At 33.3% G+C, this 14,432-nt stretch overlaps 1 protein-coding gene across 1 annotated transcript; it reads right to left on the bottom strand.

The window, feature by feature from the left end:
* Window positions 1–754: 754 nt before the first annotated feature.
* LOC117159433 (uncharacterized) lies at window positions 755–10,630 on the bottom strand. The gene is made up of 13 exons (XM_033339268.2): window positions 9,772–10,630; window positions 8,843–9,148; window positions 7,923–8,010; window positions 6,833–7,120; window positions 6,365–6,575; window positions 5,254–5,315; window positions 5,025–5,088; window positions 3,427–3,580; window positions 2,551–3,069; window positions 2,091–2,178; window positions 1,770–1,972; window positions 1,318–1,402; window positions 755–1,072 (listed from the first exon to the last, which is right to left on the bottom strand). Exons 1-13 carry the CDS (start codon window positions 10,204–10,206, stop codon window positions 879–881), a joined length of 2,697 nt encoding a protein of 898 aa, XP_033195159.2. The 5' UTR covers window positions 10,207–10,630; the 3' UTR covers window positions 755–878.
* Window positions 10,631–14,432: the final 3,802 nt, after the last annotated feature.

Here is a 14,432-nt window from a genome sequence, read left to right as displayed (position 1 = left end):
CGAGGTGGGAAGTTGTATTGCTTTCGCGAACAGTGGCATAAGTGGCTTATCTTGCGTTGAAGTCAGCCTCGTGACATCGTTCAGATGACTCCCGAAGATTTCTTTACAAAATTTTAAGAAGCTTCTCTCCTCCAAGAGTTTATATTCGTTGTGCTACTATCAATGCTACACAGCGATATGTAAGCGATATGTCATTAGCGTATAAATACCAGCAAGAGCGATAACCTGCTGTTACCCTGGTCTACTTTTCGATAATGGATCAAGACGCTGCAATATTTACTCTCGATTACCAAATTGTTAATCTAGCCGCGGCAAATCGCGTTGCCTTGGAACCCGTCCTCCTACGAGAGGTCCTCGTTATTTCTCACCAAGTTTCGAAAGATAGCATTTTGATAGCCGATCCATAGCTTTCTGCTGCTTTGTCGATAGCTCGCTTTCTCGCTTACTTTCTCGCTGTAGATGTAGACACATTGCGAAGAAAGTCAGTTTAGAGATAATCGAGACTTAAACAATTTTTTCCAAGTCAGACTACTTTTCCATCGAGAGCTTCGATCCTCGCGACGAATAGAAGAAAATGCAATAATTGAATTTGACGATCAAGTTCGATCTTCTACCAGCTTTTTTGTTACAAATCTCCAGCGATCCGCTAGATGTAGGATCACGTTATGGTGATTTTTACGCTCACTTTTGTTCTACTTTTCGAGTACATGAGTCTTAAGCGTTAGATCCGGCGTTAAAATCGAGGAAAACCAAGTAAAGACAACGATATAAATATATTAAACAAAATTTAACAATATTCGTTATATATAATTTGTTTTAATTCGTTCGTTTATTTATATCGATCAATCTTGTTCGTAGTTTATTCTGCAGTCTGTAGCTTATTCGTATCCTCGAGCTTTAGCTTCCTTAAACATAGCGACTAAAGAGTCCAGGGTTTCCAATGCGGTAGGGGCGATTTGATCAGCCGGAAGCACGAAACCATGGCGACCAGTGTCACGTAATTCGTAGGTGAAGGTGACTGGTTTGTGGAATGTTCCCTTCACCCAATCCATTGAACTTCCGCTCGCGACATCTAGAAGTAGAAAATGATACGTAGCAATAAATAAAGGTAAATATCGTTATCAATCAATCAATTGAAAAAGCCTTATCGGATTAATTAATTTACTTGTATTAATTTTATATTTAATTACTACTTCACGTCCACGTCGAAGAAAATTATCTTTTATTTCATATCGATTCGTTTATCAGTCGCGTGATGTATTAGTTAGCTATCATTGTTTCGTCTATTGTATTTAAATGAGCGAAACGTGTACTTACAGATGGTTTCGGCGATGTTTCCGGTCTGGTATTTGGTTCCGTAGCGCTTAGCAAGAGCTTGGATCGTTTTCTTGCCGATTTGCAGCTGAAAGAGCACGTTCGTTATTTTATCGATCGAGAGTATCGGTACCGAAAAAAAAATGGTATCGTTATTATCGGTAAAGTAAAGCGAAGTACCAATTACTCTTTGAGTAACGAGATATGCGCGATAAAATCAGAGATTTCGATGAAATTTCTGCGCGATAAATGCGTTTGAAAAATTAAATCGGAGAAAGATGGGAATATAATGTTTACGAAACGAAACCGCCGTGTGTACTATGAATATATTATTTTTATTTTCTATGCAAGAAACGCGATATATGATAGATGTATAAAAACGGAGAAAGTAAGAAAAAGCTGTAAGATATAACCTCCAATGGAATAATACATAAGTTTATTAAGCCTCTACTTACAGAGTCGTCGTAATTTTCCAAATGCTGTTTGGTGTGGCCATAGGGGAACATCAGAAGCTGAGAGTAGCTGTGGAAAGCAACGTAGGCAGAGAATTTGCTAGAGATCGACGTTAAATATTCCGATAGACTTTTCGTTTCGATATCGGAGAATGCAGAGCTTCCAGCGTAAGTTTCGGAGCATGGCTGGTTGCTAGCACCACCAGCTGTAGGATAAAGAGAGAATGTTTCTTATATGATTTTTACATATCTCAACGTTATCTAATTATTTAGCAAAGAACGTGAAAGCTTCGTTTAAGGTTTATTTATATATCGAGAACTTACACATCCATTTGTATCCCCAGTTCCTGTTAGGATCACTTCCGTAGCACAAGACACCGTATGGTTTGCGAGTCTTTCTCCACATACGGTTCTGAAATACAAACATCGTCGAATTTATTACATTGAAAACTATTATTAATAACATTGAAATTTCATCTATTTCTCGTTTTGGAAAATTAATACTTGGAATTATTCTATCGTTATCGAACTTGTCATCGTACAACGTGAGTTGTTTGCCACGATTCCAGCGATATTTATTTTATCGTCAGAGATCCTATTTAATACAAAAATATCAAACAGAGAAAATTTATCGACAATGGGACAAATCCCGCTCTTCTAAATCGACAGTCGTGAGAATAGAACATTTTGAAAGAGGAAAGATCCTCATTTAGAACTTTCTACGTTTCGACTAACATAAGTTCGCGTTATATTGAGAGGTGCTCGAGTTTCTCAAGTTACTTACTGTCGTGTGAGTGTACACGTATCCGTCGGGGTTGGCGACAGGGAAGATGTACCAGTCGTGAGATTCAGCGAGTGTCCTGACATCGGCATTCTTGTTGGTCAAAAGCTCGTTGAGCATGTACAGAATGGTAGCCGGTCCGATCCATTCTCTAGCGTGGATTCCAGCCTCCAACACGACTCCGTGTTTGGCCTTACCGAAGGACACTTTCACTCCTTTGATTAGACGACCCTCGTACGTTTTTCCACCGACGATCACTTGCACCTTGCCGGGGTTTGCTCTGGCCAGATCGTCCAAATGAGCGTAGATTTCATCGAGCGTATGATAGCGGTTCAAGTCGAACGTAGCCAAAGGTTGAGCTGGTGGCATTTCACTGTCGATCAAAGCTTGAACGTCGCTGACGTAGACGTCGTAGGGGATGTTGAACATCTTCATGGTCTCGTGGAAGTCGGGGATTCTGTGTGGGGCAACCATCACGTCCGCGGGGTGCTGGACGGCGTTTGACTCTTTCCAGAAAGAGAACTGTACATTTCAGAGTTTTTTTCACGTCGATTATATGAATAATTATTTTGAGAAAAACGAATGGTAATTTTGGGAATTAAATATGCAAATTGAGTAAATCGATCGAATCACCGTGGTCCCTATTTTTATTATTGAATTTTCAAAAACGATAATAACGTAGAAAATAGAGGAAAATATTCGAAAAATTGATCGAGTTCATCGAATCGCTATAGTTTGCCTTTGGCTCGTTCTTCAAAGAATTTTTCGGGGCTAGACGTTTGATTTATTACGGTTTAACGATAAATTAACGGAAAGAAGTATATTTTAGTCGATTCTTTGAACGTATAATGATATTCATATTAAGGTAGATGTGCATACCGCGTCAGAAACTTCTTCCAAGTTGCGTATGACTTCCACCTGTTCTTCAGTCTGAGGTACGACACGGAACACCTTGTAGTTGTCGTACCTTACTTTCTCGGCTGTCGCCAAAGCGACCAAGGCCACGAAAATTAATTTCCACATGATACTCTTCCTAAGAAATGGACAAGATTGAACCTATTACTATCATACAGAATGTAAACGACGTACAAAAGAAATTCCACGAAAACCTTAACGATCGACAAAGCGTTGAAGAAAAGTCAACGATGACGAAATTTTTCACGCTCGAATAAATACAGAGAAAAAATTTATATTCTTTTATATATTATATTTATATTATATTCATAATACAATATAATTACATTTATATTATGTTTATAATATATATATTATATTATTATAAGTTAAAAAATTAAATATTAACGATTAAAATGAAAAAAAAAATCGAATTTGAGTTAAAATAAAGAAAGCGAAGTTACAAGAGAGAGCAGAAATATTAAAGAGAAGAGAAAACACGACGAATGATCTTACCCTCGACAAAGCGTCGAGGAAAACTCAACGATGACGAAATTTTTCACGCTCGAATAAATACAGAGAAGAAATTTATATTCTTTTATATATTATATTTATATTATATTGTATTCATAATATGATATAATTACATTTATATTATATTTATAATATAATATAATTACATTTATATTATATTTATAATATATATATTATATTATTATAAGTTAAAATTAAATATTAACGATTAAAATGAAAAAAAAATCGAATTTGAGTTAAGATAAAGAAAGCGAAGTTACAAGAGAGAGCAGAAATATTAAAGAGAAGAGAAAACACGACGAATGATCTTACCCTCGACAAAGCGTCGAGGAAAACTCAACGATGACGAAATTTTTCACGCTCGAATAAATACAGAGAAGAAATTTATATTCTTTTATATATTATATTTATATTATATTGTATTCATAATATAATATAATTACATTTATATTATATTTATAATATAATATAATTACATTTATATTATATTCATAATACAATATAATTACATTTATATTATATTTATAATATATATATGTTATATTATTATAAGTTAAAATTAAATATTAACGATTAAAATGAAAAAAAAATCGAATTTGAGTTAAAATAAAGAAAGCGAAGTTACAAGAGAGAGCAGAAATATTAAAGAGAAGAGAAAACACGACGAATGATCTTACCCTCGACAAAGCGTCGAGGAAAACTCAACGATGACGAAATTTTTCACGCTCGAATAAATACAGAGAAGAAATTTATATTCTTTTATATATTGTATTTATATTATATTGTATTCATAATATAATATAATTACATTTATATTATATTTATAATATAATATAATTACATTTATATTATATTATATTCATAATATAATATAATTACATTTATATTATATTTATAATATATATATATATTATATTATTATAAGTTAAAATTAAATATTAACGATTAAAATGAAAAAAAAATCGAATTTGAGTTAAAATAAAGAAAGCGAAGTTACAAGAGAGAGCAGAAATATTAAAGAGAAGAGAAAACACGACGAATGATCTTACCCTGTATGATCACCAGAGGAAATTGTGCCGCCGCTACTTCCATCCTGGTATTTAAACGTTTTACCTGCACACGACACCAATGATTATTTCTGTCTGATCGGTATTCGAAAATCATATCATAGATTAATTAAATACCTTATTGGATCACCTTATCGGATTTATTTCGAGTGGGCTTCTTTATCTAAAAGATCTTACACAGACCATTCGAAGTCGTTTCACAATCAGTTACAGACTTTTAATTCCTGGATACTTGAAGTTTCTGAGCTTGGTATCTCTATTACTTTACATTTTCTTTTTGAAACAATAATAAATAGAATTTCACAGTTTTGAATCTTAATAACTCGGTTAAAGTCGTTCAGCAAAATGGAAGGATGATAGTTTCGAATTGAAGATGGGTATGTTTCATCTCTATTTTCTTCTTCTAATCGTTTAAACGGATATAATTGTAAAATCCTATACTGCGATTCTGATATTAAATTCCAAAATTAAAATTGAAAATCGATAGAAACCTAATGAATATTTTCGAACGTAAATATGGTATCATTGAATAGGGACGGAAATGAGACCTTTTGTTTGAAAAGTAGAGAATCTATAGATAGAGAAATTATCATTATATATTATTATTATATCAAGAAATTATTATTGTATACACGTATCGTTATATACTATACGCAACAGCAGTTAATGAAGTTATTAAGTAAATAAGTCTTAGGTTACGCCCGTAGCAAGTACATAGAACGTCATTATCGTTTTGTCACAGTTGCATTCAATTTGCATCTTTCGAAGATCGTTTAACATTGTTTCGCGATGAGATCGTGCTAGAAATTGTTACGTCGTAACGCTTGCCAATGACTGGCTCGAACGATTGCATAGATTAAAGAAGCGCGTGTGAATTATAATGCTGTGTTTAAGTAATCGCATTATCGTAAGCGATTGTAAATTGGTTACCGTAAACGGACCAATTGATTGCTACGATCGTTGAAGATTGTAAAGGTATTTTAAGGCCAATATCGAAAATATAGATAAGAAAAATGTGCAGAGACAGTGTTTATAATGAAGCAAAGTTTCATCCACGTATGAGTTCTACGACCATCTTTTCCGCTCTGCAAGTAATACAAAATTATTTATTTCCTTTATTACCATTTAACAACGAAAATTGTACAATCTATTCGATATATTTTATTTTTCTACGGTCCTTTACGTATGTGCGACTTGTAGCTAAAATTAAGCGACCTTGATGTTGCACAGTATCGAACAGCAGTTTGTTATTTTACAGAATGGAACGTTGTATAAAAAGGATCTGATTGAATGATCACGGAATCGTAGGAATTCAACGCTACGTGCTGTTATTCGCGGATGTGCCATAGCCAAGTTTTGCAGCCTGTTGGAACATAACGACCAAAGAGTCTAAGGTTTCCTTCGCAGTGGGTATAATTTGACTTGCCGGCAGAATAAAGCCGTATCTTCCTGTGTCTCGAAGTTCGTAAGTGTATGTAACGGGAATGTTATAGGTTCCCCGCACCCAATCCATCGAACCTCCTGATGCAACGTCTGAAAGGAATACAAAATTTAAGTCGATCGAAACAAAAGCCCAGAAATTTTCTCGTATTTTATTTTACTCTACTTTCGCGCTATTTCACGCGTTTTTACCTCGCTTTGCCTTCGACTAATTTTGCCACAAAATTATAATATTTCAATATTTTTATCTCGGCTATTTATTATTATTATAATTATTATCTACAATTTTATCTATAATTTTATTACCACGATACTCTGATATCTTAACTTCATTTGAATAATGTACTTACATATAATGTCGACGATATTGCCGACTTTGTATCGGGTTCCATATCTCTTCAACAAAGCATTTATGGAATAATTTCCAATTTGGAAGAGATCGTTGTAGTTGCTGATCCTCTTGTTCGTATGTCCGTAAGGAATGAGCAACAATTGACTGTAACTGTGGAACGCTATGTAGGAGAATATTTTGTCGTGGATGCTGTCGATATATCGTGACATGGTTCTTGTTTCCGTTTCAGAGAATGCCTTGTCACCAGGGTATATATCGCTGCATGGATTTCGGCTGGTACCACCCTCTAAAATATTGGTAGGAGCAACGTAACAGAAGCGTGGCTTTTCAGCAGTAAGTGCGAGATACGAATAACTATAATAAAGAGATCTTTAGTATTTTTACACCGGGAATACTTTCTGGACTTGAAAAACGATCTCCGACGAACAATGGGATATTATTTAAAACGAAACTCAAAGGACACGCTGATTTTTCGTTGATGTTAGAGAAATTGATAATTCTATTCGTTTCTATCGGTCGATTCTATTCATCAATGAAAATATTAATTGTTATTGATTCATTAACCAGTCACTGAATCGATCTTTAGCGTTAAAGGTATAAGAATTTTTTTTTTTTAATATTTATTAAAATTACAATCAATTCTCGCGTTGAAAAATAGGTAGAAGAACGAAGAATCTTTTATTCCTCTGCTATCTAGTAATCTATAGTACAATAACATAGAAGGACAAATATTTATTTCCTTTGTAAAATATAGATAGCTCAATTCCTAGTGATTGTCTTCCAGCGAGTGTTTTATCTCGATAAAATAATCTCGAATCAAGAATGTAAATATTATTGGGTCGGCAACTAAGTGATTGCGGATTTTGTCATTAGGTGGTATCGACAAAATCCGCTATCACTTAGTTGCCAACCCAATATTTCCAATATCTAAATTGATTTCTAATATGCTCAATTAGATGTTAAATGTTAGTATCTACGTTCATGTACAATTTATCAGCGTTCATAAATTAGAGATAATATCGTGAAGTAGGTATCGATTAACTAGACAATGTAACGATAATTTTATTTTATCTGTATTAGATCGTTACCTGCCCAATGGAAATTCCAGTTTCTGTTCGGATCAGCTCCGTAACAACCCCTTCCGGAAGGTCTTCTAGTCTTCCGCCATAGACGATTCTAAATAGCCAGAAAACAATATACTTTGCAGGTATATTCTTTTATCGAGCGTAAGTTTGTTTTAATAAAAAAAAAAAAAAAAAAAGAAGACAATAGAAGCAGAGAATTACAACTGATCGAAGCTCTTGCTTAATTCTAAGCTCTTGCTTAATTCTATGGATAACGGGCCGATAGCAGAACAAAATATTTCAAAGAAGATGTTCGACGATCTTATCGTAAGAAGTATCGTTTAAATAGCGATTTGCGTCAAGCGTTTGTGAATACCTACTTTATCTTCTTCGTCGATAACATAAATAGTTTTCATTACGAATGAAACGAACGTGTAAATGAAACCTAGATTTGGTGCAAAAACGTACACTATCTGGATAGATTTATCTACATCAATTTTCTTAAAATTATAATTGACCGTCGAGTATTCTCGATAAGAAAATGATAATATAACGAATCGACTTTTAACAAAAAGCGATGCCACTTTCTAGATTTCTGTTTGCAATTGATTGATTTCTGATTTTACAATCGTTTGTTTTCTCTCCAATCCGAATCTCGTTGTGTTTCACCGTTATTTATTACATGATAATTTCAGCAAGGATGTTCGTGCATTTATGGAAGGTTTATGGAAAAAGAATTGGAAAAATGGGCACGATCTGCGTAACAGAGAAAAGTATTGTACAAGATCTTCAAGATATACCTGGTGTTCCTTTTTAGCGAGTAAGAACAATTCTCTGACTAGACGTTATTCCTTTAATTGTATTCGCAAGGATATTAATCGATTATCTACAAATTCTAGTGAAACATTGTTTGCGTTGTACGAAAACTATCAAAGCGTCCTTACCACAGTGTGAGTGTACTCGTAGCCATCAGGATTGAATACAGGGAAAATATACCAATCGTACGACTCCGCCATATATCTGACACGAGAGTCATCGCTAAGGATCAGTTCGTTGAGGATATAGGTGACGACAGCGGGTGATATCCATTCTCTGGCGTGTATTCCGCCTTCGAGAAATATACCAGGATTTCCTTCCTTGTAGGAAATCTTTACTCCTCTGATACTCCTGCCTTCGTAACTACTTCCACCGGTTATTGGTTTCACTATCTTAGGATACTGCGTTACGAGGGAATCTAGCCAGCTATAAATCTGAAAGGAAGTTGTTCGATCAATAATGCGTTGCCTTATAAAAGGACAAACGATGAAATTAATTACTTTATTTAAATCATTCAATTATATAACAAAATTGAATTTTTTTTTATATTTATATTTACCGATGTTTACTTTATATTCTTAATAACTGATGATAAATTAATTCGATAAGTTTATACTTAGTAAATTGCACGTAGTATCGCGGTATATTGCGGTATAGTAATACGATTAGTATGATGGAATGGTAAGACGGTGATAATTTAATGCGAAAATATAGCACGGTGGGATAATGATAATATCGCAGGAAAACATGATAGTAAAATATAGTGAAATAGAGTGACAACAGTGTTGTATGATATTACCAAAACATTGTAGTAATATTGGTAGTACGTTATCGTTTACAATAGCACAATACCATTTTTGATACCATTTTTTTATTTCGAAATTTTATTATAATTCTTATGGTAATATCGAAATATTTTTACTTGTGAAATAAACAATGATAACTGAACCGACGGAAGAAAAAAGGATAGAAAATTTAAATTGTAAGTTATGGATTGATATTCTAAAAATATTTCAATTCTATTTATCGAGTAAAATAATACAAAATAATGTCTTACAGAATCCAATCGGTGATAACCGAGCCAGTCGAAACCACCTCTTACATTGCCACGAGGATTCTCATCGTCGATATACCTTTGCACGTCGTCCATCATCAATTCTGGTTCAAGCTTCGACGTGTTCACTTTTTCCATGAATTCTTGGATCTTTGCCGGGGCGATCATCACTTCCGCGGTGTTGTTGATCGTCGGTGGATGCCACAAATGGTAACCATCGTCGTCATACATGTTCCTTAACAACTCTAAACCCGTAGTATCTGACACAAAAACTTTGTACAGTCTATAACCATCGTATCGTTTCTTCTCATTGTCAGTGGCATAAACACTTCCAAGAAGAAAAAGAAGATGTAGAAGAATAGCTGGCGTCGTGGAATTTGACTTCATTTCGACAATTAGACGAAGAGAGAACCTATCAAACTTTGGGAAATTTATCATAGGATCTTAAACACTGTCCCTGGTATTATCCATGCGTCTCAGAAACATTCAACATCTGATCAATTCGACTCGATCTTTCGATTCCGCGGTTCTCTGATATTCCAATTTTTCTAATCTCTCCAATATCTTCGATCATTTGTTATTCTGAAATTTTCAGTCACTCGTAATCCTTCATTATCGATTTTTTCTTTGTTACACGACTATCCTTTTAACGCACGGCGAAGCGATTTAAAACAGCTCTGTCAGTATTCTAATTTATAAATGTTTAATTTACAGAAATATAGCGAGGCTTCAGAATCTTCCAACGCGATCGATTCGCGGCCAATGTTCCACCGAGAAAGTTGCGCTTTCTCGTGGCGACTTTGAACCGGAGACTAATCGATATCGCTTTCTTTTCCGTCTGAAATGAACTTGACGGTTTCGAGATACAAGACAGGTGTGAGCGTCCCAAGTGAATCCTCCCGCGACTTTATATACAACGGGGAGCAACCGCGCCAGGTAAAAATATCCTGTACGTGAGATAAGTGTAAACAAAAAAGAAAAAAGATACGGGCAACGCATTTGCATGCAGGATGGACAATGAGAATTCTCGTAAGGTTGCAAACAAGCGGATGCCTGTCGATGGTCGAAGACCTCGAAGATACCGTTTCAAAATATAGATAAACTGAGGTTGTCGACATCAACTTAAAGAGAGTGCTCCGCACTTGAGACAAAATATCTTCAATTACTTCTGTCATTTCCCAAACCAGTTTGAATAATTTTTTATTCATATTAATCTGCATAATTCATATTAATTCAGTTCGCTTGAGATATGAGAATTAAACATTGAAATGTTATTTCCTGCGATTTATTATTCTTTTTTAGGGATATTATAGAGATATTATTCTTTTTTATATTATGATGTAAAATATTAATCAATATCTTGCTTACAATCTAAATTTAAGTTTAAGTACACATGTAGTATATACAATAATATATCCAATAATATATCCAATAATATATATAATAAATAAGTACATGTGTAATATTATATTAATTAAAGAAAATGGAAGGAAAGAAGAAACAGAGGAAGAAAAGGAAGTCAACATATATTTTATTTTATAAATATATTATCGTACACACTCGTTAGTTTATATCGTTCGATAGAATGTTGTTAATGAAATTATTTTACTTCTTATGTTTTATCCGTTTTATCTTTGTTATCTATGTTCCTCCTGTTTTATTCTTCGCCAAGATGCAGCAGTTATTTATTCGTCGTTGTCACTTCCATGTATATGGATTTTTGTACAGGTATCGTTGATGAGAATTGTCAATATTTGTTTTATGAACACGCAATAATACGTAAGATAAATTTACATGTACTTTTTAAAGCTACAAATGCAACGACCCATAATTGAGTATCTCCGGGATAGTGTGTACTTGACAAGTCGATGAAATCAGATAACGTAATTCGCATCCATTAATTGCCACTGTAATGAAAGAATACGAAAAAAATGAAATTGTTGCCGGACCTCGTATTGTTTTACATATTGTATGAGTATAAAATGGGACAATGAACACCACTTAGCATTGTCCTTCTATTCCTTGGCCAGATGGTGGCATTATCGAATAGATGCGATTAAGAATCAACGTGGAAATAATACTAATTTAACACTTGGAAGCTAGTTAAACCTTTTTTCTAATACGCTTTTTTACCTTATTACAATTATTACAATTATTATACTTATCGCAAGCATTACATATTTTTTAGTAATTTTATAATAATCAAATTTTTTACAAATATTTTAACTTATTGATTGGTCCTTTCTTTTTATAAAGTAAATCTTCTAAAGTCTGTTATCAGATTGAGATTATGTTTAATATTCTAAGGCTTAAAAAATACAAAGATATTTAGAAATAAAACAAAAATTTTGGCCTAGAAGAAAACTAAATATTCTCTGCAGATTCCTTACTGTGTTACTATGCTTCATAAATTCATATTAAGAAAACGTATGCGTCTTAATTAAAATATTTAATTCACGATAAGATATTATATCATGAAAATGTTGTAGTTATATAATACAAATGAGACAAACAATATTAAACATAAATTTTATAATAAGGCAGAGAACGCGAACGTGTATTAATAATTTTATGTGTTCGTAAAATTACATAAAAACAAGATAAAAGATATTAAACATAAATATTTCATAATTATGTACAGAACGCAAGTAAGTATTAATAGTGTCGTGTGGCCAATTTTGTATCATATTTCACCGTGATTAAGTATAGTTCTTCTCTATAATCCTTATCATCAAAAATAGCTTGGAAAGATAAATCTAATTCTTGCCATTAAGTCTGTATGGTTAAACATGTTAATGATTAATATAATAATAGATCAATCGTTGTCTGTACATTTTTGAAATATCATTTCCTTTCAGATATTCACACATCTGTCAGAATGTTATTCGTTTGACGCTATTTCACACAATGCAATTCAATAATACAAAGAAATTTTTGTGTCAAATATTTGAACATCAAATTATTAATTCCTTTCTGCGAAAATAATTACATAGTGTTGAAAACTCTACATCTGGTCTTTTTAGTTTTCTCAAGCACCGAAGCCATCGACAGCGCGTAGACAAAAGACTGCGTCGAAGTCAGACCGTAAACAGTAGACAGGCGACGTTGGCTTCCGGGGTTTTCAGTTACTGGGTAACACAGCTAGCGTGCGGATCTACACCAGCTCAAATTGTATTCTTACTTATAATTACACTTCTATTTAAATATATTTCCTGCCTTACAATTTATCCACGAATTTTCTCTGTTTACACATCGAATAACCTCAACACATAGGAAGTTGCCAAAGAAAGTTCGTCAAGTTTATAATTAACTTCTTATCCAAACTGACAGGAGCGGTGGCCAGAATTTTTGAGAAAACTCCGAATGAGCCGGTAGAGACGTGGGGCCGCTTTATGTAGAATTTAATTAATGAACTGAAAATGGAAAATTTTATTCCCCGTCCAGCCCTGCAAATTACGTTCGTTATATCTTTATACTGTACAAATATTTTGATAAATACGTGATATTATTACAACACATGTAATAATAATAATGAAAACAATGATAAAAATATTGTAAACATATAAGCAAAATTAATATTAATGATGAAACGAAACGTATATTCCACGTGTAAAATTATCAAGCAAGAGAAACTTTTTATTACGATTACGATCGAACCTTGGATCGAGTCCTTGCCATGTTTTATTGACTACCAACCGTTCAACAATGATCGAGTCCTTGTCAGATTCAAGATCGATATCGTTCACCGTTACGTGCACGACAAAGCAATAAAAATTCCAACTACATATCCTGTAAGAGTATGTAAATTGATCCTACTTCGACTCTCATATCATTGTTTTATAATCATCGTATCAGTGGTTTTGAAGTGTTTGATCAAGAATACTGTATGTGATCAAATCCGCATTTTGCATTATCGATAGTGAGAAATCATAGAAACGGTCGGTAAAAGGTTAGAGGAAGCAAGAATACACATATGAATATATGAATATGTACGTGAGAACATTTGTTATACATATCAGTCTATTGATAGTCCAATTTCTTCGTAATTGACTAATAATGCTGGAAATATTGCGATTGCGAAGATCGATATGAAGAGCATTAATAGTTTAAAGAAAAAGATATTTCAATTTTGTAACTATCTTTTCATCTTATTACTATGGTTATAGTTTTTGGTATATCAACGATAGTTTCGATATTAATTACTTAATTCATATGACTTAATAAAAGTCATTCATCAAAAAATAAAAATGTATAAACGAATAATCCATTAACGAGATATGTAATTGCTAGTGGAAAATTATGTTAAGCTACTTAAAAAATTGTTTTTATGTCTGTATTGAAATAATATTTTTCATGAGTTTGGAACAGTTTACGTACGTACTTTATTTACGCGTTTTCAAATGAGAATGAAGTAATTAAAGGCGTCAGTAAGATGGGCGTAAAGCAACAGGAAGTAGACAATAATATCGTATCGACAATATTACCCTTAGAAATTTGTATAACAATGTATTAGGGAATACCATACAACTACGTGTAATCAATAAAAATATATTTTTATTTTCTTTGTTTTGAAAATTTCAGAAAAAGGTTATGTACTTTCACGCTATATCGAATGCATGGTCACGTGATCAATATGGATGCATTCAAATCGAAATACCGCCGAT

This window comes from Bombus vancouverensis, chromosome 1, assembly GCF_051014615.1.
Source record: "Bombus vancouverensis nearcticus chromosome 1, iyBomVanc1_principal, whole genome shotgun sequence".
Lineage (NCBI taxonomy): Eukaryota > Metazoa > Arthropoda > Insecta > Hymenoptera > Apidae > Bombus > Bombus vancouverensis.
Note: the sequence above shows the minus strand (reverse complement) of the source record. Positions and strands in the feature narration are given on the sequence as shown.

Coding starts and splice junctions, on each gene's coding strand:
- LOC117159433 (XM_033339268.2), bottom strand. CDS start 10,206: ATGATAAATTTCCCAAAGTTTGATAGGTTCTCTCTTCGTCTAATTGTC. Junction 1,973..2,090: donor CTGGGGATACAAATGGATGT/GTAAGTTCTCGA, acceptor TTTATCCTACAG/CTGGTGGTGCTAGCAACCAG. Junction 1,073..1,317: donor AAACATCGCCGAAACCATCT/GTAAGTACACGT, acceptor TTCTACTTCTAG/ATGTCGCGAGCGGAAGTTCA.